At 70.6% G+C, this 24126-nt stretch overlaps 1 protein-coding gene across 1 annotated transcript; it reads right to left on the reverse strand.

Moving 5' to 3' along the window:
* Positions 1-3286: 3286 nt before the first annotated feature.
* On the reverse strand, positions 3287-24065 carry IL17RE (interleukin 17 receptor E; the record flags this gene model as incomplete). The annotated part of the gene is made up of 14 exons (XM_075005951.1): positions 3287-5839; positions 10135-10242; positions 11282-11333; positions 12019-12093; positions 12196-12344; positions 13414-13459; positions 13772-13819; positions 17177-17352; positions 18475-18541; positions 20440-20508; positions 22606-22745; positions 23207-23330; positions 23682-23791; positions 23891-24065. Coding segments are annotated over 14 exons (1956 nt in total), but the record flags the coding sequence as incomplete, so codon positions are not given.
* Between the last annotated feature and the right edge of the window lie 61 nt (positions 24066-24126).

Consider the following 24126-nt stretch of genomic DNA (forward strand, 5'->3'; position numbering starts at 1 on the left):
AGCCCCCCGAGGCGCGTGCACCTGCTGCTGCTCTCCAGGAGCCCCACAACTTCCCAGGGGCCCCTCTCCCCTTGCACAATCCCAGCTTGAGCAGCGGCGGTTCCGCAGCTGCAACCAGCAGGGGGAGACTGGAACCTGGGACCTTGGGCTCTCTGCTCAGGCCGGAGAGGGGCTCAGTCTCTCTCGCTCACTCTGAGTAGTCGGGGCACCACTCCCCAGGACAGGGAACCGCACTCCTAGGTGTGTTGGTGACATGGGCACTGCTCGGAACCAGCTGTAGAATGGCCTCCCAGGGGCTGGCACTGTGGGGCTGCAGGGGCAGGAAAAGGCCAGTAGTGCGCTGTGGAGGTCCGGGAGCTGTGGTGGCAGCCCAGGAGGCCAGCAAGTGAGCTGGTGCCAAGCTGCAGACTAGCATTCCCTCCATGGCAGAGCCACATGCCAGGCAGAGCCCACGGGCAGCCTGAGCCCCCTGATATTCAGAGCCTGCAGGCAGCCCAAGCCCCTTGGCCACCAGCACTCATGGGCAGCCCACAGGCAGCCAAGGCCCCCCACCACCCAGAGCCCATGGGCAGCTTTATTCAGGTCCCGCTATTTTTTTTCAGTTAAAATGTATTTAGTGTTAATTCTTCACTTGTGTTTGGAGCTGGTTTTGCAAGTGACTAAAGCTTGTTTGGAAAGCGCTTCAGCTGTTAGCTTGTGCACGTGCTGGCAGAGACCTGTGTGCTTTTGTGCACTCTTGGCTCCCGTGCCAGCCAGCCAGCAGCCCTGCATTACTAGTGGCACTGGCACCTCTGCTGCTAACACTCCAAACGGCAGGGTCAGGCTGTGCAGTGACCACAGCCATCTAGAAAAGAGGTGAGCTTGTGTGAGAGTCCCCAGCTGGCTGGTCAGATCCAGCAGGCAGCAGCTCTACCTCCACCCCAAGGGGAGTTATTCCCTTTGCTTCACAGCTATTATGCAGTGCACAAGAAACAACTCTAAACCGTTGGGATTATTTCTCACAGAGATCCAAGCAGGTGAGTACCCAGCGTCCCATGACTGTCCCAACAAGAGGTACGACTGTTACCCTGCCCCTGCTGAGCCTGGGTGCCGGGGAAGTGTCTGCTGTATGGCTTCATGAGTCGGGAGGGTTGGATCCCTGTTGGCATTACCCCATTGCCAATGGGAATTGGCTGCTCAGGACTGGGGGACCCTGCTGGCAGCTTTTGGAACAGGCCTGCATTCTCACAGACCCTCACACAGCGTTTTCCAACTTATGGGTTGGGACCCAAACATGGGCTGGGTGGCTCCACAGGTGGCTACTAAGAAGCCATTCATGCTGCTGAAGTGGGTCTCAAGTTCTGAATTGGAACAACAGCTGTCAGGCAGTTCAGCCAATCAGTTACACCGAGAACCATTTCAGCTGCAGGGCAGAGAACTGCATATCTGAGGAGCAGGGCCCAGCCCAGGTAAGGTGCAGGCCGGGCCCTGAGTCCGAGGGAGGGTGGACAGATCAGCTCTGCTCCACTCCCTGGCTTCCAGGCTCTGTAGGAGATGGTGTCCCCCAGACCCCAGCAGGGTTCCCACAGGCCGGCTTCTGGCTGCGGGGATCCCCCCACTCCCGGGCAGTGGTCCCACAGCTGGCGCTGCCAGCCAGAGCTCTGCCGCAGACAACTTTCAGTTGCAGGGATGAGGGTTCTCCCCCCAACACTGGCTGGGGTTCCCATGGCTGGTGCTGTCAGCTGTGGTGCTGTGCCCCAGATGGCTTCCAGGTGCGGGGGTCCCTGTGCCTCCCCTAGTCCCCTGCAGCTCGAGTGACTGATAGCCCTTCAATGTGACTCCCCAACCCCCTCCAGCCCAAGCATGACTCCCCATGCCCGATTGTGGGGTTTAAGCCTGCGGGAGCAGCTTGGGGATGGTGTCTTTCCACCACCACAAGTCTGACCGACTACAGTAACCATAGTGTTGTTATTAAGAACATAAGAACAGCCATACTGGGTCAGACCAAAGGTCCATCCAGCCCAGTATCCTGTCTGCCAACAGTGGCCAGTGCCAGGTGCCCCAGAGGAGGTGAACCGAAGACAATGATCAAGCGATTTATCTCCTGCCATCTGTCTCCAGCCTTTGACTAAAGACTAGGGGCACCATACTTTACCCTTGGCTAATAGCCATTTATGGACCTAACCTCCAAAAATTTATCAAGCTCTTTTTTAAACTCTGTCAGAGTGCTGGCCTTCACAGCCTCCTCCAGCAAGGAGTTCCACAAGTTGCCTGTGCGCTGGGTGAAGAAAGATTTCCTTTTATTAGTTTTGAACCTACTACCCATTAATTTCATTTGGTGTCCTCTAGTTCTTGTATTACGGGAACAAGTAAATAACTTTTCAATATTCACTTTCTCCACATCATTCATGATTTTATATACCTCTATCATATCGTCCCTCAATCGCCTCTTTTCTAGACTGAAAAGTCCCAGTCTCTCTAACCTCTCCTCATATGGGACCCGTTCCAAACCCTTGATCATTTTAGTTGCCCTTTTCTGAACTTTTTCTAATGCCAATGTATCTTTTTTGAAGTGAGGAGACCACATCTGCAGTACTCAAGATGTGGGCGTATCATAGTTTTATATAGGGGAAGTAGATATTCTTCATCTTATTTTCTATCCCTGTTTTAGTTATTCCTAACATCCTATTTGCTTTACTGACTGCCGCTGCACACTGTGTGGATGTTTTCAGAGAACTATCCACTATAACTCCAAGATCCCTTTCCTGATCTGTTGTAGCTAAATTTGCCCCCATAGCATTGTATGTATAATTGGGGTTATTTTTCCCAATGTGTGTTACCTTACACTTACCCACATGAAATTTCATTTGCCATTTTTCTGCCCAATCACTCAGTTTGCTGAGATCTTTTTGAAGTTCATCACAGTCTGCTTTGGTTTTGACTATCCTGAACAGTTTGGTGTCATCTGCAAACTTTGCCACCTCACTGCTCACCCCCTTCTCCAGATCATTGATGAACAAGTTGAACAGGATTGGTCCCAGGACTGACCCTTGGGGAACACTAGTTACCCCCCCTCCTTTGTGAAAATTTGCCATTTATTCCTACCCTTTGTTTCCTGTCTTTTAACCAGTTTCCAATCCCTGAAAGGATCTTTCCTCCTATCCCATGAGCACCTAATTTACATAAGAGCCTTTGGTGAGGGACCTTGTCAAAGGCTTTCTAGAAATCTAAGTATATTATGTCCACTGGATCCCCCCATCTGCATGTTTGTTAACCCCTGCAAAGAACTCTAATTTTTTGTAATTATTGTAATTTATTAATCTAATTTATTGTATTAACATTTCCCCTTTCCCAGGGAATAGCTATTGTGAATACATAAACAGGAGGGGGCACAATTTTATATTTTTGCCTCAAGCACAAAATTAATTCTTACAGCTCTGCCGCCCCCGTTTTCACGTTGCCGTGGGTCACCAGGTCCTCCTCAGTTGTCAAAAGGGGTCCCCGCCTGGGGAAGGCTGGGAACGGCTGCTCTAGCAGCACACGCCTTCCCTGAACAGCCCACGCTGGTGCCAGTGAAGCATCCCTGGTCATTCACGAGCACTTGCACGCTCACGGAAAACGATGGTCTGAGCAAGGCGCATACGAGCACAATAGGGCTGTGTGCCATCGATGACGCCACCCGGTTTGGGAGCCCACTGCACAAAGCCCGGCACGAGGCAGAGTCCCAGGCCTGCAGAGCAGGGGACGAGCAGGGGCTGCGCAGCCTTAGAGCAGCTCAAAGGGAGCACAAGCGATTCAGGCAGGGCACCTCCAGGGCATGGCCTGCTCTGGCCGGGCCATGCTACTGCTCCCCGGGCAGCCACAGGGACATGCCAGGGCCAGCCCCAGCCGCAGGAAAACCTGCTGTAGCAGAAAGCCTGAGACGTGTGGCTGGGCTGAGCGCAGCTGGAGGCCCCAGCTGGAGTCCAGCCCACGCCAGGACCATCCCAGGGCTGGCATTGCGAACGCTGCTTGGTGTGTCTCGGGGGCTACAGGCCACCCCTGCAGGCGTCAGGGGTAGCCTGTGGGACTCCTCCGGCGGGGCCGGTGCCCTGGGTTTGCAGAGCGGTGCCGGGGCGGCTCCACCGGAGCGCTGCCAGGCAGAGAGGTGCCGTTCTCCCATGGGCAATGCCGCAGCCAGGGACTCGTTCGCAGGACGCGGCTGTGGGCCGGGAGGTTCGCTGGCAGCGGTGAGGGGCGGCCGGCGTTCAGGAGAGCGCAGCACCGCCTCCTCCTCCGCAAGCTGCGAGGGGGGCTGCACAGGGCACGCGCTCAGGGGGCACAAGCGGGCACAGCCCCCAGCATGGCCCGGGCACGCAGGGCCTGCCTCAGGAGGAGGTCAGAGTGGGTGTGACGGAGAGCAGTGCTCACGGGGCCGGCACGCAGGGTGCAGGCCGGAGCGGCGATGCCCAGCTCGCTGGCTGGCTCTAGCCAGGGGCCCGGGGCGTCCTGCCGCCAGCACCTGTCGGACGCCCTCACTGGACCACAAGCACCAGCGCAGTGCCAGCTGCTGCGCCCACACGCCGCTGGGCTCTGGTGCAGCAAGCGGCCCAGCCTGGCCCCCCCGGGGGCTGAGGGCAGCCTGCCTCCCTGAGGCCTGGTCAGAGCCCACGAGGCAGCAGTGGCTGGGCGCTGGGACCCTGCCCTGGCACAGCACCAGGCTGTCCAGCCCCGCGGAGGGCTCAGTGCGCCTCTCCAGCACTGGGGAGTGCACAAGCTCCGGCAGACTCTCCGACACGGCCCCCTCCCTGGGGGGCACCCGGGGCAGGGATACGCCCTGGGAATGACCCTCCTTCCCTGCCAGCCTCCTGCAGGCCCATGGGGGGCACGGGCCCAGCTCAGGGACCCCTCTCCCTGAAATGGCTTCTCCTGACTGCTTCTGGGCACCAGTCACCACTTGCCAGGTAGCACCATGACCTGGAGGCAGCAAGGAGCCATCAATGCCTGGGGTGGGCAGGCTTGGCCCGTCCCTGCACCCAGGGGCCACAGGCAGGGCTTTTCCTAGGGCAAGCCCCTCCCCCAGGGCTGCACAGCCCCACCCACTTCCCGCAGGCCCCGCCCCTCAGGGCCATACAGTCTCTCTGCAGGCCTCTGGGGGTGTGCCTCCCCAGCAGCCCGGCTCTCGGCTCTCCAGGGACCCTGGGGGCTCTGCTCCCTGTACCCATCCTCCCAGCCGCGTCTGGGCAGGCCTCCAGCGTGCCTGCTCAGCTGGGCGCCGGCAAGGTTGGCTTGGCCGGAGGGCGGGGCCCTACACAGCCCAGCCTGGCAGCCAGGCCAGGGGCGGGGCCGTGCCGCAGCCAGAGCAGCTTGGGAAGCAGGGCTCGGGGCCGGGCAGTGCCCTGCAGCAGGCGGGCCAGGCCGGGCAGCTCCCGCGGCAGGCAGTAGCAGGGCAGCAGACGCAGGGCAGGCGGCACGTGGTGCCAGGGGCACAGCTCGCCGAAGTAGGCCAGCGCCCAGTCGCCCAGCGGCCCGGCCCCCTGCAGCTCGCTCTGCAGGCAGGACATGGCTGCCCCGAACAGGTCGTGGGGGTCCGCGGAGCCGCTGCTGCCCGCGGCCGCCTCCCGCCACAGCCGGTAGAGCCGGGCGCTGCCCGAGCTCCACAGGAGCAGCACGGTGCCTTGCTCCCGGGCCACCAGCTGCCGCTGCGCGTAGAGCCAGGGCAGCGCCCCCAGCCGCCCCACGCTGCCCGCCTCCCACAGGCCCAGCCGCACGCTGCAGCCCAGCGCCGAGCGCAGCCGCCCCGCCAGGGCGCACACCCGGGCCTGGTGCTCCTCCGAGTCCGGGGAACAGAGCAGCAGGATGGGCCGGCGGCCCCGCGGCCCTGCGGAGAGAGAGTGGCACATGCAGCCCGGCCCGGCCCGGCCCCCGGGGCCACGGCTCCCGCTCCGCCAGCCACCCCCACGCCGCACCTTCCTCGCCTGCCTTCCCTCCCTCCACGTGTGTCCCTGCCCCCGGCTCCCGCCCCCTCTGCCCCCGGCTCCTGCCCCCTCTGCCCCCCCGGCTCCCGCCCCCTCTGCCCCCGGCTCCTGCCCCCCAGGATCCCGCCCCCTCTGCCCCTGGGGCCATGGCTCCCACTCCGCCAGCCGCCCCCACGCCGCACCTTCCTCGCCTGCCTTCCCTCCCTCCACGTGTGTCCCTGCCCCCGGCTCCCGCCCCCTCTGCCCCCGGCTCCTGCCCCCCAGGATCCCGCCCCCTCTGCCCCCGGGGCCACGGCTCCTGCTCCGCCAGCCGCCCCCACGCCGCACCTTCCTCACCTGCCTTCCCTCCCTCCACGTGTGTCCCTGCCCCCGGCTCCTGCCCCCTCTGCCCCCCCGGCTCCCGCCCCCTCTGCCCCCGGCTCCTGCCCCCCGGCTCCCGCCCCCTCTGCCCCTGGCTCCTGCCCCCCAGGATCCCGCCCCCTCTGCCCCTGGGGCCATGGCTCCCGCTCCGCCAGCTGCCCCCACGCCGCACCTTCCTCGCCTGCCTTCCCTTCCTCCACGTGTGTCCCTGCCCCCGGCTCCTGCCCCCTCTGCCCTCCCGGCTCCCGCCCCCTCTGCCCCCGGCTCCTGCCCCCCGGCTCCCGCCCCCTCTGCCCCCGGCTCCTGCCCCCCAGGATCCTGCCCCCTCTGCCCCTGGGGCCATGGCTCCCGCTCCGCCAGCTGCCCCCACGCCGCACCTTCCTCGCCTGCCTTCCCTTCCTCCACGTGTGTCCCTGCCCCCGGCTCCTGCCCCCAGCTCCCGCCCCCTCCGCCACCGGCTCCTGCCCCCCAGCTCCTGCCCCCCGGCTTCCCGCCCCCTCTGCCCCCGGCTCCTGCCCCCCACGCTCCCGCCGCCTCCCCAGGCTCCCGCCCCCTCTGCCCCTGGGCCCACAGCTCCCGCTCCACCAGCCGCCCCTATGCCACACCTTCCTCGCCTGCCTTCCCTCCCTCCACGTGTGTCCCTGCCCCCGGCTCCCGCCCCCTCTGCCCCCGGCTCCTGCCCCCGGCTCCTGCCCCCCAGCTCCTGCCCCCCCCGCCTCTGCCCCTGGCTCCCCGCCCCCCAGGCTCCCGCCCCCTCTGCCCCCAGGGCCACGGCTCCCACTCCGCCAGCCGCCCCCACGCCGCACCTTCCTCGCCTGCCTTCCCTCCCTCCACGTGTGTCCCTGCCCCCGGCTCCCCCCGCCTCTGCCCCTGGCTCCCCGCCCCCCGCCCCCTCTGCCCCCGGCTCCTGTCCCCCAGCTCCTGCCCCCCGGCTCCCCGCCCCCCCCGCCTCTGCCCCCGGGGCCACGGCTCCCGCTCCGCCAGCCGCCCCCACGCCGCACCTTCCTCGCCTGCCTTCCCTCTCTCCACATGTGTCCCTGCCCCTGGCTCCTGCCCCCTCTGCCCCCGGCTCCTGCCCCCCAGGCTCCCGCCCCCTCTGCCCCCGGGGCCATGGCTCCCGCTCTGCCAGCTGCCCCCACGCCGCACCTTCCTCGCCTGCCTTCCCTCCCTCCACGTGTGTCCCTGCCCCCGGCTCCTGCCCCCTCTGCCCCCGGCTCCTGCCCCCCAGCTCCTGCCCCCCGGCTCCCGCCCCCTCTGCCCCCGGCTCCTGCCCCCCAGCTCCTGCCCCCCGGCTCCCCGCCCCCCCTGCCCCCGGTTCCTGCCCCCCAGGATCCCGCCCCCTCTGCCCCCAGGGCCATGGCTCCCACTCTGCCAGCCGCCCCCACGCCGCACCTTCCTCGCCTGCCTTCCCTCCCTCCACGTGTCCCTGCCCCCGGCTCCTGCCCCCCAGCTCCTGCCCCCCAGCTCCCCATCCCCCCTGCCCCCGGCTCCTGCCCCCCAGGATCCCGCCCCCTCTGCCCCGGGGCCATGGCTCCCACTCTGCCAGCCGCTCCCACGCCGCACCTTCCTCGCCTGCCTTCCCTCCCTCCACGTGTGTCCCTGCCCCCGGCTCCCGCCCCCTCTGCCCCGGCTCCTGTCCCCCAGCTCCTGCCCCCCAGCTCCCCGCCCCCCCTGCCTCTGCCCCCGGGGCCACGGCTCCCGCTCCGCCAGCCGCCCCCACGCCACACCTTCCTCGCCTGCCTTCCCTCCCTCCACGTGTGTCCCTGCCCCCGGCTCCTGCCCCCTCTGCCCCCGGCTCCTGCCCCCCAGGCTCCCGCCCCCTCTGCCCCCGGGGCCATGGCTCCCGCTCTGCCAGCTGCCCCCACGCCGCACCTTCCTCGCCTGCCTTTCCTCCCTCCACATGTGTCCCTGCCCCCGGCTCCTGCCCCCCAGCTCCCGCCCCCTCTGCCCCCGGCTCCTGCCCCCCAGCTCCTGCCCCCCGGCTCCCCGCCCCCCCTGCCCCCGGTTCCTGCCCCCCAGGATCCCGCCCCCTCTGCCCCCAGGGCCACGGCTCCCGCTCCCGCTCCGCCAGCCGCCCCCACGCCGCACCTTCCTCGCCTGCCTTCCCTTCCTCCATGTGTGTCCCTGCCCCCGGCTCCTGCCCCCTCTGCCCCCGGCTCCTGCCCCCCATGCTCCCGCCCCCTCTGCCCCCGGGGCCACGGCTCCCGCTCCGCCAGCCGCCCCCACGCCGCACCTTCCTCGCCTGCCTTCCCTTCCTCCACGTGTGTCCCTGCCCCCGGCTCCTGCCCCCTCTGCCCCCGGCTCCTGCCCCCCAGGCTCCTGCCCCCTCTGCCCCCGGGGCCATGGCTCCCGCTCTGCCAGCCGCCCCCACGCCGCACCTTCCTCGCCTGCCTTCCCTCCCTCCACATGTGTCCCTGCCCCCGGCTCCTGCCCCCCAGCTCCTGCCCCCTCTGCCCCCGGCTCCTGCCCCCCAGCTCCTGCCCCCCGGCTCCCCGCCCCCCCTGCCCCCGGCTCCTGCCCCCCAGGATCCCGCCCCCTCTGCCCCCGGGGCCACGGCTCCCACTCTGCCAGCCGCCCCCCGCCGCACCTTCCTCGCCTGCCTTCCCTCCCTCCACGTGTGTCCCTGCCCCCGGCTCCCCCCGCCTCTGCCCCTGGCTCCCCGCCCCCCGCCCCCTCTGCCCCCGGCTCCTGTCCCCCAGCTCCTGCCCCCCGGCTCCCCGCCCCCCCCGCCTCTGCCCCCGGGGCCACGGCTCCCGCTCCACCAGCCGCCCCCACGCCGCACCTTCCTCGCCTGCCTTCCCTCCCTCCACGTGTATCCCTGCCCCCAGCTCCTGCCCCCTCTGCCCCCGGCTCCTGCCCCCCAGGCTCCCGCCCCCTCTGCCCCCGGGGCCATGGCTCCCGCTCTGCCAGCCGCCCCCACGCCGCACCTTCCTCGTCTGCCTTCCCTCCCTCCACGTGTCCCTGCCCCCCGGCTCCTGCCCCCCGGCTCCCCGCCCCCTCTGCCCCCGGCTCCTGCCCCCCAGGATCCCGCCCCCTCTGCCCCCGGGGCCACAGCTCCTGCTCTGCAAGCCGCCCCCACACCGCACCTTCCTCGCCTGCCTTCCCTCCCTCCACGTGTGTCCCTGCCCCCGGCTCCTGCCCCCTCTGCCCCCGGCTCCTGCCCCGGCTCCCGCCCCCTCTGCCCCCCCGGCTCCTGCCTCCCGGCTCCCCGCCCCCCAGGCTCCCGCCCCCTCTGCCCCCGGCTCCCCGCCCCCCAGGCTCCTGCCCCCTCTGCCCCCAGGCTCCCACCCCTTCTGTTCCCCAGCTCCCTGTCCCCAAGGCTCCCGTCCCCTCTGCCCCCAGCTCCCCGCCCCACAGGCTCCTACCCACCCTGCCCTCAGCTCCCTGTCCCCCACGCTCCCGCCGCCTCTGCCCCCGGCTCCCCGCCCCCCAGGCTCCTGTCCCCTCTGCCCGCCAGCTCCCCGCCCCCAGGCTCCCGCCCCCGCTGCCCCCGGCTCCTGACCCCCACGCTCCCGCCACCTCTGCCCCCGGCTCCCCGCCCCCCAGGCTCCCCCCCGCATCTGCCCCCAGCTCCCCGCCCCCCAGGCTCCCGCCCCCGCTGCCCCCGGCTCCTGACCCCCACGCTCCCGCCACCTCTGCCCCCGGCTCCCCGCCCCCCAGGCTCCCCCCCGCATCTGCCCCCAGCTCCCCGCCCCACAGGCTCCTACCCCCCCTGCCCTCGGCTCCCCGTCCCCCAGGCTCCCGCCCCCCCTGCCCTCGGCTCCCCGTCCCCCAGGCTCCCGCCCCCTCTGCCCCTGGCTCCCAGGGTGCCCACTCACACTGGCCCTCAGGCTCTCACCTATTGCGAGTCTCCGGAGGCTCCTGCAGCGTTGCAGCAGGATGGTCCCCAGCAGCACCAGGGCGAGCGCCAGCCCCAGGGCCACCAGCCCCACGCGTGAGCGAGCCACTGGCAGAGGGGAGAGAGGAGCCGTCTAGTGCTGCTCTGCCCACAGCCCAGGCTGCAGATGGGGTCGGGGTCAGGCCCCTTCCCAGCTGTGCTGGACCGGGCTGGGCTCGGAGGGGCATCGAATGGCCTCCAGTGCCAGGCAGCCGGCTCCCACTCCTTACCCAGGGGCTAAGTGCGCCCCAGGGCAGGGCAGGGCAGGGCGGGGGTCTCCCCAGGGCGGAGGAGCAGTGACCTTTGGAATGTGTTGCCAAGAGAGGTGGTGGATTCTCCATCCCTCCAGGTTTTTAAGTCCCGGCTGGACGAGGTCCTGGCTGGGATGACTTGGGGGGGTCGATCCTGCTTGAGGCAGGGGCTGGACTAGAGACCTCCTGGGGTCCCTTCCAGCCCAGGGATTCTGTGACCTTGGGGGTTTTGGGTCAGTAGCTGGGATCTCCAGGACCTCTGGCACTGGGGCCCTCATGTTCTCTGGTCGAGGCATAGGCAGCCGGGCTCCTGCGGGCTGGGACACCTGGGTCCCTCATCGCTGGGGTGCGGGGGGGGCAGCCGGGCTCCTGCGGGCTGGGACACCTGGGTCCCTCATTGCTGGAGTGGGGGTGGGGGGGGGACAGCCGGGCTCCTGCGGGCTGGGACACCTGGGTCCCTCATTGCTGGAGTGGGGGTGGGGGGGCAGACGGGCTCCTGCGGGCTGGGACACCTGGGTCCCTCATTGCTGGAGTGGGGGTGGGGGGGGGGCAGCCGGGCTCCTGCGGGCTGGGACACCTGGGTCCCTCATTGCTGGAGTGGGGTGGGGGGGCAGACGGGCTCCTGCGGGCTGGGACACCTGGGTCCCTCATCGCTGGGGTGCGGGGGGGCAGCCGGGCTCCTGCGGGCTGGGACACCTGGGTCCCTCATTGCTGGAGTGGGGTGGGGGGGCAGCCGGGCTCCTGCAGGCTGGGACACCTGGGTCCCTCATTGCTAGGGCAGCGGGCGGGGGCAGGGGGGCAGCGGGCACTTTCCCGTAGCCACGGCCGCGCCAGGGCTCTGCGTGAGCCACACTCACCGTCTGGGCACAGGATCTGCTTGCGGGCAAAGCGCACATCAGAACGCCACACCTGCCAGGGCAGAGCGAGCACGTGGGGCTCTGACGGGTGGGGAGGGAGGGGCTGGGAGAGCAGCGGCTGGGCGACAGAGCAGGGGGACGCAGGGGCAGGAAGAGGAGGCAGGGCGGGGCTGGGCCATGCAGGGACAGAGGCTGCGATGGGTGGTGCGGGGCAACGGGGGAGGCAGGGGTGGGGGTGGAGAACTGAGGGGGGGCTGGGCTGGGGGCAGGGCACTGGGGAGGGGGGCTGGGAGGGGGTGGGGCTGTGGGCGGGGCACTGAGGGGGTGGGAACAGAGGTGGGGCAGGTGGAGCACAGAGGGGGCGGGGACAGAAGCGGGGCGGGGGGGCGGGAACAGAGGTGAGGGGAGCAGGGAACTGAGAGGAGGCAGGGACAGAGGCAAGGGGGGTGGGGCACTGAGGGGGCAGGGACAGAGGTGGGGGACGGGGCACTGAAAGGAGGCGGGGACAGAGGTGGGGGGTGGGGCACTGAGAGGGAGCAGGAACAGAGGTGAGGGTGGGGCACAGAGAAAGCGGGGACAGAGGTGAGAGGGGCAGGACACTGAGGGGGCGGGGACAGAGGCGAGGAGGTGGGGCCCGAGGCGAGGGGGCAGGGCACTGGAGGGGGCGGGGACAGAGGCAAGGGGCGGAGCACTGAGAGGGGCGGGGCCCGAGGCAAGGGGGCGGGGTCTGCACTCACCAGCAGGCAGCTCCCCAGCACACGCCGGGGCAGCAGCAGGCTCAGCTCGCCAGGGCCGGGGCCGGGGCTGTGGGGCTGAAAGCAGGAGGGGCCGTTAGCCTGGAGCGCCTGCCCGGGCCGGGCCGGGCCCCATGCTGAGCCGGCCCCATGCGCAGGGCCCCGGGGCGCAGCACTCACGCCGGTGACAGTGTGGACGGGCCCCTCGGGCTCGCAGCGGCTCCCCCGCGGCCGGCACAGGGCTGCGCTGAAGGCGGCCGGCCCCGCCGACGTGAGCCGCAGCACCAGGTGCGCAGCTCGGACGTTCACGGACACGTTCCAGGCCGCGGCTGCAAGGGACGGGCAGGGGTCAGGCAGGGCCGCCCCAGGGGGGCACGAGGGGGTGCTGTGGGGCAGGGGCGGGGCCAGGGCTCGAGCAGGGCCGCCCCAAGGGGGCCCAAGGTGGTGCTGTGGGGCAGAGGTGGGGCCGGGGCCAGGGCTCGGGCAGGGCCGCCCCAGGGGGGCACTTGAGGGTGCTGTGGGGCAGGGGCGGGGACAGGGTCAGGGCTTGGGTAGGGCCACCCCAGGGGGGCACGAGGGGGTGCTGTGGGGCAGGGGCGGGGCCAGGGCCAGGGCTTGGGTAGGGCCACCCCAGGGGGGCACGAGGGGGTGCTGTGGGGCAGGGGCGGGGCCAGGGCCAGGGCTTGGGTAGGGCCGCCCCAGGGGGGCACGAGGGGGTGCTGTGGGGCAGGGGCGGGGCCAGGGCTCGAGCAGGGCCGCCCCAGGGGGGCCCAAGGTGGTGCTGTGGGGCAGAGGTGGGGCCGGGGCCAGGGCTTGGGTAGGGCCACCCCAGGGGGGCACTTGAGGGTGCTGTGGGGCAGGGGCGGGGCCAGGGGCAGGGCTTGGGTAGGGCCACCCCAGGGGGGCACGAGGGGGTGCTGTGGGGCAGGGGTGGGGCCAGGGCCAGGGCTTGGGCAGGGCCACCCCAGGGGGGCACGAGGGGGTGCTGTGGGGCAGGGGCAGGGCCAGGGCTCAGACGGGGCCGCCCGAGGGGAGCACGAGGGGGTGCTGTGGGGCGGGGCCAGGGCCAGGGCCAGGGCCGGGCTGCCCCGGGGGGCCCGAGGGGGTGCTGTGGGGCAGGGGTGGGGCCAGGGCTCGGGCAGGGCCGCCCCAGGGGGGCATGAGGGGGTGCTGTGGGGCAGGGGTGGGGCCAGGGCTCGGGCAGGGCTGCCCCAGGGGGGCACGAGGGGGTGCTGTGGGGCAGGGGTGGGCAGGGCTGCCGGCAGAGGCAGTTGTCCCCAGGCCCCACGGAGGCGGCAGCTCCTGGCGCTGGGGGGATGAAGTGCTGTGGGGCTGCACCCTGGGGCTGGAGGAGCCGGTGGGCGCAGGGAGCCCGGCTTGGCCCCCCGCAGAGCTCACCTGCCCGGCTCGGGCACTCCACATGGCTGCTGTTACCGCAGGAGAACTGCAGAGGAGGAAGAAGTCACCGGGGCGGTGGAGGCACCCGGCCTGGCCCTGTGCACCGGCTGCACGCGCCGCACGGGTCCCCCGCGGGCCGGGGCCAGAGCCGGGGCCAGGGCTGCACTCCCGCGGCTGCCAGCCTTGGCCACCCCCGCACCCCGCCGCCTCGGCCCACCTCCCGCAGGCCGGCGCCCCAGCCAGGAGCCCTGGGGCCGTGAGGGAGGCGTCAGGACGGCCAAGGCTGGGTGCAGCGTGCGGCTCGGGGCAGCCAGAGACCAGCGAGTGGGGGGGTGGCCGGGGCACCCAGGGGCCTCACCTGGAAGCAGAGCAGGGGGTGCACGTCCACCTTCTCCACTGTGTAGGCCTGGAGCAGAGCAGAGACACCACAATCTGCTGTGAGCCTCACTGGCAGCTGTGACGCAGGGGTGGGGGGTTCTCCCTGGGTCATTGGGTGGGTTGTGTGGGGTTCTCCCCTGGGTCGTTGGGTGGGCTGTGGGGGTTCTCCCCTGGGTCGTTGGGTGGGCTGTGTGGGGGGGCTGTGGGGGTTCTCCCCTGGGTCATTGGGTGGGCTGTGTGGGGGGGGCTGTGGGGGTTCTCCCCTGGGTCATTGGGTGGGCTGTGTGGGGGGGCTGTGTGGGTTCTCCCCTGGGTCGTTGGGTGGGCTGTGTGTAGGGCTGTGGGGCTTTTCTCCCCTGGATCACTGGCAAGCGCTTCCTGATGCCCTGGAGTTCCCTGCAGTCTCGCTAAGTTCCTTTCCCCTAGGCAGCGTCAGGGCGCAGAGGTAACATGAGCTCCCAGGTGACACCTTTGTTCCCTGGGGAACAGGACGGGAGCGGTGGGGGCGTGGGGCTTGGTCGGTTTGAATTGGAACTGGGAATTGGACAGCAGTTAGCCTGGGCTGGGGAGAGAGACAAAGGGGGGGGGCAAGGCCCCAGCTTGGGGGCCCCCCTCAGGGCCTCCTCTCCCCAAAGTGGATTGGGCTGACAGTGTCTGGCTGCTTTACTGACACCTCTGTACTGCTCTGTGTTCCCGTCCGCTAAGAAACCTTCTGTTGCACCTGCGGAGAGAGTCCCGCCTGCCTGTGGAGGGGATGCAGGGCCCGGGGCCCGCTGAACCCTGTCCCACCTGGTGGCAGCCGTGGGATACGCGGCACCTGCGCATGGGCTGCAGCAGGGTGACTGGGCACAGTGGAAGGAAGGGGCTTCTAAAAGCCAGATGAGCTGGAGGCAGAACAAAGTGATTCCTGGGGGTCATGGGGCACAACAGCTTTGACCAGGGAGTCGGCCCCACGGGCAATGGGGCGCAGATGGAGTTCACCTGACTCCTGCAGGCAGAGGCTGTGGGGCTGTGCCAGGAGAGGGGCCTGACCATGGGGAATGCACCCAAAGCCCAGCTGGAAAAGAGTGAGCGGGCGAGGGGGCCTGTATGAGCTGCTGGAGGATGAGGACCATGGGGGGAGCCCCCCTGCAGCGCCAGACCATGGCTAGAGCCGGCCTTCCCAGTGGGGGTCCGGGTGGCCACCCAGGCCCTGCGCTTTGGGGGCCCCACAGTGGCACCCTGACCGGCCTGTGGCCGAGCCCCTGCTGCAGTGAAGCAGGGCAGAGTGGGCTGCTGGTCGCTCCAGCTCCCGCCACCACAGCGAGTGCTGCTGGCCTGCGCAGGACCCGGTAAACCCGGCCGCACGGCTCAGGACAGAGAAGCTGCGTCTACACGTGCACGCTACTTCGAAGTAGCGGCAGTAACTTCGAAATAGCTCCCGTCACGTCTACACGTGTTGGGCGCTATTTCGAAGTTGAAATCGACGTTAGGCGGCGAGACGTCGAAGTCGCTAACCCCATGAGGGGATGGGAATAGCGCCCTACTTCGACGTTCAACATCGAAGTAGGGACGTGTAGACGATCCGCGTCCCGCAACATCGAAATAGCGGGGTCCTCCATGGCGGCCATCAGCTGGGGGGTTGAGAGATACTCTCTCTCCAGCCCTTGCGGGGCTCTGTGGTCACCGTGGGCAGCAGCCCTTAGCCCAGGGCTTCTGGCTGCTACTGCTGCAGCTGGGGGTCCGTGCTGCATATACAGGGTCTGCAACTAGTTGTTGGCTCTGTGTATCTTGCACTGTTTAATGAAAGTGTGTCTGGGAGGGGCCCTTTAAGGGAGCGGCTTGCTGTTGAGTCCGCCCCGTGACCCTGTCTGCAGCTGTGCCTGGCTCCCTTATTTCGATGTGTGCTACTTTGGCGTGTAGACGTTCCCTCGCTGTGCCTATTTCGATGTTGGGCTGAGCAACGTCGAAGTTGAACATCGACGTTGCCAGCCCTGGAGGACGTGTAGACGTTATTCATCGAAATAGCCTATTTCGATGTCGCAACATCGAAATAAGCTATTTCGAAGTTGGGTGCACGTGTAGACATAGCCAGAGAGAGCTCGAGCTCTTTCCGGGCAGCCTGCTCATCTCTTAGCCTCAGCAATGGGGTCTTCATGTGGGCCTCTGCCTGACCGGAAGGCAAGACCAGGCCTGGGGGAGAGCGGCGTGAGCTCAAACAGAGGGGCGCAAGCGGGGCTGAGGCGCCGGTTACGCGAGCGGGCCGGCCTTCACCGCAGCTCCCCGCGGGGAGCGCTGGGATAGCCCAGCGCCGGTGCTGAGCTCACACGGAGGGGCGCGAGCGGGCCGGCCTTCGCCGCGGGGAGCGCTGGGATAGCCCAGCACCGGTGCTGAGCTCACACGGAGGGGCGCGAGCGGGCCGGCCTTCGCCGCAGCTCCCCGCGGGGAGCGCTGGGATAGCCCAGCGCCGGTGCTGAGCTCACACGGAGGGGCGCGAGCGGGCCGGCCTTCGCCGCGGGGAGCGCTGGGATAGCCCAGCGCCGGTGCTGAGCTCACACGGAGGGGCGCGAGCGGGCCGGCCTTCGCCGCAGTCAGTGCTCGGTCAGTCACTCGAGGCCCCCCGCCCCTGCGGACATGCCTGCGCTCACCAAGCCCCACTGAGGGAGGGCTGTGGGCGGCAGAGGGAGCAGGCAGGAGAGAGACCCAGGGACAGGGACAGGCGCTCGCACTCTCCCGCCGGCCCCAGACGTCGGGTTCGTTGGCCACCTCCGCAGGGACCTGGGCCTGGGCAGCGAGGACCCCGGTTCCAACCCAGCGCCCTCCGCCATCGGCTCGGCCGGGCGGCTGGCTGGGGCCCTGCCCGACCAGACGGTGTGTGCGGCAGCTGCTGCGAACCGCCTCCCCCCGCGCTCGCCGAGAGCGGCACGTTGCCGTCTCCCGGAGAACGCACCTGGGGGCGCCTCCCCTCACGTGCAGGAGCACCAGGCTGGGGAAAGGGGCAGCCCCACTTCCATACACGAGCTGGGGGAAGGAACCCCCCAGGGACACGCAAGGAGGAGCCCAGCATATCTGCCTGGGGTCTGAATGAGCTGCCCGGGGCAAGAAGGCTGCCGGGGAACCAGGGAGGCGTCTGCTGTGTGGGAGGGAGGAGGGCTGGGAGGGGGAAGGGCGCGAGAGCTGGGGTATCGGAGAGCAGGGGGTGGGTGGGGGTGGGCTGCCAGCCCTAACTTCCCCCTGCCACCACTGGGGCTGGCGCACCCCATCCCTCGGGCACTGCACAGCTGCCTCCCACGGACGCATGAGCCCGCAGGCTCCGGATCCCAAGGCACCGCATGCGCCAGGCTTGCAAACAGCCTCAGGTGGCCGAGTACCCGGCGGGTGCAGACGGGCACGGCCTGGCCCTCACCTGCTCGGACTCCGTGGCTGTGGAGTTGGGGATGCTGTGGCAGGCCCCGGCCTCACTCTCCCTCCAGCAGAGCATGGCGGTTGGGCGCAGCGAGCAGCGGGCACTCAGCACCATGGCCATGTGGGACTTGCCGCTGTAGTCATGGAACTGCATCGAGGCCCACAGGTCGGCACCATCTGTGGGGCAGAGGGCCGTCAGGCAGAGGCACTGGCAGAAGCAGCCGGCCCCACGCCAGGGCCCAGTCCCCGAGCTCTGCCTCACCAGCACGGCCAGCTGGCAGAGGCATTAGGAGTGAAAGGCCGACTGGGACCCCGGGCAAGCTCACGGCCCCACTGGCTTTGCATCCGCACCAGCCTCACGGGCACCCGGGGACGCTGGCTGGCAGCTGCCGTGCCAGGGACAGGGACGTGGGCAAACACACGGCCTTGCGCTGAGAGCCGTCCCAGGCTGGGACCCCAGGCGTCGCGCCTCCCCGAGGTCGCCGTGGGGCTCCCCAGGCGCGTCAGTGCAGCGCTGAGGGGTCTCTCGCCTGCCACCGGCTGCAAGGGCAGCACCTGCTGGAGGCAGGGACCAGATGCTGCAGGAGAGCAGTCAGAGGCCGCACGGTGCAGCCACTGCATGGACCACACCCAGCCGGGCCGGGCCGGAGCACCACAGCTGGGCCGGGCCGGAACAGCGTAGCCCTGGGCCGGGCGCTGAGCACCACAGCCGGGCCAGGCCGGAGCAACGTAGCCCTGGGCCGGGCGCTGAGCACCACAGCCGGGCCGGGCCGGAGCAGCGTAGCCCTGGGCCGGGCGCTCAGCACCACAGCCGGGCCGGGCTGGAGCAGCGTAGCCCTGGGCCGGGCGCTGAGCACCACAGCCGGGCCAGGCCGGAGCAGCGTAGCCCTGGGCCGGGCGCTGAGCACCACAGCCGGGCCGGGCCGGAGCAGCGTAGCCCTGGGCCGGGCGCTGAGCACCACAGCCTGGGCCAGGGCCAGGGCCAAACCAGCTGCTTCTCTGCGACAGGGTTCGTGCATCTGCTGGATGCGGGGCAGGGCCTGCGGCTGCTTGGATAGGGCAGCTGGCGCTGGCTGCCACCACACGCCAGGGAGGGCCGCACGCTGTGTGGGTGCTGGAGCCCGGCTCCTGGGGAGCCGTAGAGCCCTGCAGAGAGCAGGTGCTGCAGGGCGACACTGGGGTGTGGGCGCTGCCGGGCGGGGGGCTCGGGGAGCTGAGCGCGGCCAACGGCCCCTTCTCAGGGACACAGCAGGTCCTGCCGGGAGCCCGCTGGGCAGCACGCGCTGGCCTGGCACTCACAAGCCGCGGGCTGGTCCTGGAACGGGCACAGCTTGGTGCGGAGGCTGTCGTGGTGCAGGTAGGCGGCCTGCGGAGCCAAAGGGTAAGAGCCTGAGCGGGCAGCTACTCAGAAACCCCTTCCCCCCACCCCGGCCCCTTTCCCCCCCACCCCCGGCCCCTGCACCGGCCCCTTTCCCCCAACCCGACCCCTGGCACCCGCCCCTTCCCCCCACCCCGGCCCCTGCACCGGCCCCTTTCCCCCAACCCGACCCCTGGCACCCGCCCCTTCCCCCCACCCCCGGCCCCTGCACCGGCCCCTTTCCCCCAACCCGACCCCTGGCACCCGCCCCTTCCCCCCACCCCGGCCCCGGCCCCTTCCCCCCAACCCGGCCCTTGCACCGGCCCCCCGGCCCCTTCCCCCCACCCCGGCCCCGGCACCGGCCCCCCGGCCCCTTCCCCCCACCCCGGCCCCCGGCACCGGCCCCTTTCCCCCAACCCGACCCCTGGCACCCGCCCCTTCCCCCCACCCCGGCCCCTGCACCAGCCCCCCGGCCCCTTCCCCCCAACCCGACCCCTGGCACCCGCCCCTTCCCCCCACCCCAGCCCCTGCACCGGCCCCCCGGCCCCTTTCCCCCAACCCGACCCCCGGCACCGGCCCCTTTCCCCCAACCCCAGCCCCTGGCACCCGCCCCTTCCCCCCACCCCGGCCCCTGCACCGGCCCCCCAGCCCCTTCCCCCCAACCCGACCCCTGCACCAGCCCCCTGGCACCAGCCCCTTCCCCCCCAACCCGACCCCCAGCACCTGCACCGGCCCCCCGGCCCCTTCCCCCCGACCCCAGCCCCTGCACCGGCCCCCCGGCCCCTTTCCCCCAACCCCGACCCCTGGCACCGGCCCCCCAGCCCCTTTCCCCCCACCCCGGCCCTTGCACCGGCCCCCCGGCCCCTTTCCCCCAACCCCAGCCCCTGGCACCCGCCCCTTCCCCCCCAACCCGACCCCCAGCACCTGCACCGGCCCCCCGGCCCCTTCCCCCCGACCCCAGCCCCTGCACCAGCCCCCCAGCCCCTTTCCCCCAACCCGACCCCTGGCACCGGCCCCTTCCCCCCCAACCCGACCCCCAGCACCTGCACCGGCCCCCCGGCCCCTTCCCCCCGACCCCAGCCCCTGCACCAGCCCCCCGGCCCCTTTCCCCCAACCCGACCCCTGGCACCGGCCCCTTCCCCCCCAACCCAACCCCCAGCACCTGCACCGGCCCCCCGGCCCCTTCCCCCCGACCCCAGCCCCTGCACCAGCCCCCCGGCACCGGCCCCTTCCCCCCAACCCAACCCCCGGCACCGGCCCCTTCCCCCCGACCCCAGCCCCTGCACCAGCCCCCTGGCCCCTTCCCCCCCAACCCCAGCCCCGGCCCCTTCCCCCCAACCCCAGCCCCTGCACCAGCCCCCTGGCACCAGCCCCTTCCCCCCCACCCCAGCCCCGGCCCCCCGGCCCCTTCCCCCCAACCCGACCCCCAGCACCGGCCCCTTCCCCCCGACCCCAGCCCCTGCACCAGCCCCTGGCACCAGCCCCTTCCCCCCCAACCCCAGCCCCGGCCCCTTCCCCCCAACCCGACCCCCAGCACCTGCACCGGCCCCCCGGCCCCTTCCCCCCGACCCCAGCCCCTGCACCAGCCCCCTGGCACCGGCCCCTTCCCCCCCAACCCCAGCCCCGGCCCCTTCCCCCCAACCCGACCCCCAGCACCTGCACCGGCCCCCCGGCCCCTTCCCCCCGACCCCAGCCCCTGCACCAGCCCCCCGGCACCGGCCCCTTCCCCCCAACCCAACCCCTGGCACTGGCCCCTTCCCCCCCACCCTGACCTGGCCCCTGCACTGGCCCCCTGGCCCCTTCCCCCCAACCCCAGACCCCCTGCACTGGCCCCTTCCCCCCCACCCTGACCCCGGCCCATTCCCCCCTCCCCCCAGCACTCCACTCTCCCCAGTCTGCGGACGCACCTCGATGCACAGACAGGGCAGCAAGCGCTCGTAGGGCAGCACAGCACTGTGACCCCCGGCCACCACGGCCTGCAGGCGGGAAGGAGGAGCAGAGGGGCGTGGCCAGGCACCACCAGCCAGCAGCCCCACTGGGGGTCAAGCAGCAGGGGCACCCGGCAAGCCAGGCTGCGCCCACGCTCGGCCCGCAGCACCTCCGGGGAACCCCTGCACGCCACAGCCCAGCTGTGCCCCCAGACACCCCCACGGCCACCGGGGAACCCCTGAACGCCACAGCCCAGCTCTGCCCCCGGGCACCCCCCACGGCCACCGGGGAACCCCTCCCCCCACAGCCCACCTCTGCCCCCAGACACCCCCCACGGCCACCAGGGAACCCCTCCCCCCACAGCCCAGCTCTGCCCCCGGGCACCCCCCACGGCCACCGGGGAACCCCTACACGCCACAGCCCAGCTCTGCCCCCAGACACCCCCCCACGGCCACCGGGGAACCCCTCCCCCCCAGCCCAGCTCTGCCCCCGGACACCCCCCACAGCCACCGGGGAACCCCTCCCCCCCAGCCCAGCTCTGCTCCCGGACACCCCCCACGGCCACCGGGGAACCCCTCCCCCCACAGCCCACCTCTGCCCCTGGGCACCCCCCACGGCCACCGGGGAACCCCTCCCCCCCAGCCCAGCTCTGCCCCCGGACACCCCCCACGGCCACCGGGGAACCCCTCCCCCCACAGCCCACCTCTGCCCCCAGACACCCCCCACGGCCACCGGGGAACCCCTCCCCCCACAGCCCAGCTCTGCCCCCGGGCACCCCCCATGGCCACCGGGGAACCCCTGCACGCCACAGCCCAGCTCTGCCCCCAGACACCCCCCCACGGCCACCGGGGAACCCCTCCCCCCCAGCCCAGCTCTGCCCCCGGACACCCCCCACGGCCACCGGGGAACCCCTCCCCCCACAGCCCACCTCTGCCCCCGGGCACCCCCCCACGGCCACCGGGGAACCCCTCCCCCCACAGCCCACCTCTGCCCCCGGGCACCCCCCACGGCCACCGGGGAACACCTCCCCCCCAGCCCAGCTCTGCCCCCGGGCACCCCCCCACGGCCACCGGGGAACCCCTCCCCCCCAGCCCAGCTCTGCCCCCGGGCACCCCCCCACGGCCACCGGGGAACCCCTGAACGCCACAGCCCAGCTCTGCCCCCGGGCACCCCCCCACGGCCACCGGGGAACCCCTGAACGCCACAGCCCAGCTCTGCCCCCGGGCACCCCCCATGGCCACCGGGGAATCCCTCCCCCCACAGCCCAGCTCTGTCCCCGGGCACCCCCCATGGCCACCGGGGAATCCCTCCCCCCCCCGAGCCCAGCTCTGTCCCCGGGCACCCCCCATGGCCACTGGGGAACCCCTCCCCCCCCAGCCCAGCTCTGCCCCCGGGCACCCCCCATGGCCACCGGGGAACCCCTTGTGATGGAGTGGTGGGGGTGCATGTGTGAGTCAGGCTGGATGTCTGAGGCAAGCAGCAGCTCCCAGTGCCTAAGGATGACCCTGGGGCTACAACTGGCAGGTGACACCTCTGCCTGAACAAAGAGCAGGGAGGAGCTGAGCTGGGTTTTGAATCGGGGGCGGCAGTTAGAGGCGAGGAAAAGGGAGAGCTGGAAGGCAGCCAGCCGGAGGAGGGGGAAGCTACACCCCAGAGGGGCACCCCTCGGGGTCTTCTCCCCAGGGCAGGTTGGAAGGACTGTCTCTGGCTGCTGTACTGACGCTTCTGTGAGAAACTGGACATCTGTCGCCTAATAAACCTGCTGTTGTACCGGCTGAGTGAGAGTCTCTCCTGCCAGCGGACGGGGTGCAGTGCAGGGGGACCCCTGAACCCCATCACACCCCTCCCCCCACAGCCCAGCTCTGTCCCCAGACACCCCCCACGGCCACCGGGGAACCCCTCCCCCCCCAGCCCAGCTCTGCCCCCGGGCACCCCCCACGGCCGCTGGGGGTCGAGGTGCAAAGCCTGGAGAGTGGGACCTGAGACAGGCTGTCACCGCAGGAGACGCAGGGGGCATTGTGGGCCAGGGTGACGCTCCCACAGCCAGTGGGCCCAGTTCAGCCAGGGCAGATGGGGCAGAGCCAATGGGGCCCGGTGGGGGGCGGGGGGAGACGGGGCAGAGCCAATGAGGCCGTGCTGCTCACCTGTCGGCCGAAGGGGCCGGGCAGCTCCTCGCACTCCAGGGCCAGCTGGTGGCACAGCCGCATGCCCAGGGCAGGGCCCAGGGGCACCGACACCAGGATGGCCCGAGTCGCGGGCAGCCAGGTGTAGCCGAACTTGGGGTCTGCGGAGACGAAGCGGGGAGGGCAGCACTGGGCCCACGCTCACACCGGCACAGCCCCTGGGACCCCCCCAAACCAGCACGGCACCCCCAGAGCGACCGCCCAGCCCCACAACCCCCCCAAACCAGCACGGCACCCCAGAGCGACCGCCCAGCCCCCACACCCCCCACAAACCAGCACGGCACCCCCAGAGCGACCGCCCAGCCCCCACACCCCCCCCAAACCAGCACGGCACCCCCAGAGCGACCGCCCAGCCCCCACACCCCCCCCAAACCAGCACGGCACCCCCAGAGCGACCGCCCAGCCCCCACACCCCCCCCAAACCAGCACGGCACCCCAGAGCGACCGCCCAGCCCCCACACCCCCCACAAACCAGCACGGCACCCCAGAGCGACCGCCCAGCCCCCACACGCCCCACAAACCAGCACGGCACCCCCAGAGCGACCGCCCACCCCTGCCTCACCTGCCTGCTCCACAGGGACCACGTGGCTCCGGCTGAGGCGCAGGCCCCGCTCAGGGATGGTGCCGAGGGAGACCAGCACACGGCGCCCCCGCTCCACCGGGAAGCACTCAAACTGCACCTGCCACTAGGAGGGGAGCACAGGGTGAGACCCCTTCCCCTCCCCCACCCACAGCCCCCCCAGTACTACTGAGAGACCCCCCGCCCCCCCTCCCCCACCCAGAGCCCCACCCAGCACTGCTGAGACCCCCCCCACTCCCTCCCCCACCCAGAGCCCCCCCAGCACTGCTGAGACCCCCCGCACTCCCTCCCCTGCCCATAGCCCCCCCAGTACTACTGAGACCCCCCGCCCCCCCTCCCCCACCCAGAGCCCCACCCAGCACTGCCGAGAGGCCCCCTGCACCCCCTGCCCTTGTGGCAGCCCTGCATCTGGCGGCCGGGAGCAGCCCCAGCCAGGTGGTGCATCAGAAGGACTCACCAGGGAACCCCCGGCAGCCTCGGGGCGCCGCCGCCGCACCTGCAGCCAGCCGGCCCGGTTGGAGCCCAGCACCAGGAAGTGCAGCTGCACACCGAGGATGCTGCCCAGCCCTGCAGCAGAAAGAAAGGGGGGACCCCAAAGTCACCCGGCCCCAGAGCCCCAGCTCATCCCCAGCCCCGCGGGGGGTCCCACCCGGGCCTGGCCCCTACCTGCAGTGCGCAGGGCCAAGCGCACCTGCACACACGGCCGGCACTCCAGGGGGGCCTGGCACAGCTGGGCCGAGCTCAGGGCCAGGGCTGGCGGCGCCAGGGCTGCCTCGTCCTGCTCCTGCTGCTGGCACCGGAGCCTGCCGAGGCTGCTGTCCGCTGGGGGAGAGAAGAGGCATCAGGCCTGGCAGCCCCCACCCCCAGGGCCCCCCACCTTGCTGCCTGCACCCGCCGCCTGG

Source organism: Carettochelys insculpta, chromosome 11, assembly GCF_033958435.1.
Source record: "Carettochelys insculpta isolate YL-2023 chromosome 11, ASM3395843v1, whole genome shotgun sequence".
Lineage (NCBI taxonomy): Eukaryota > Metazoa > Chordata > Testudines > Carettochelyidae > Carettochelys > Carettochelys insculpta.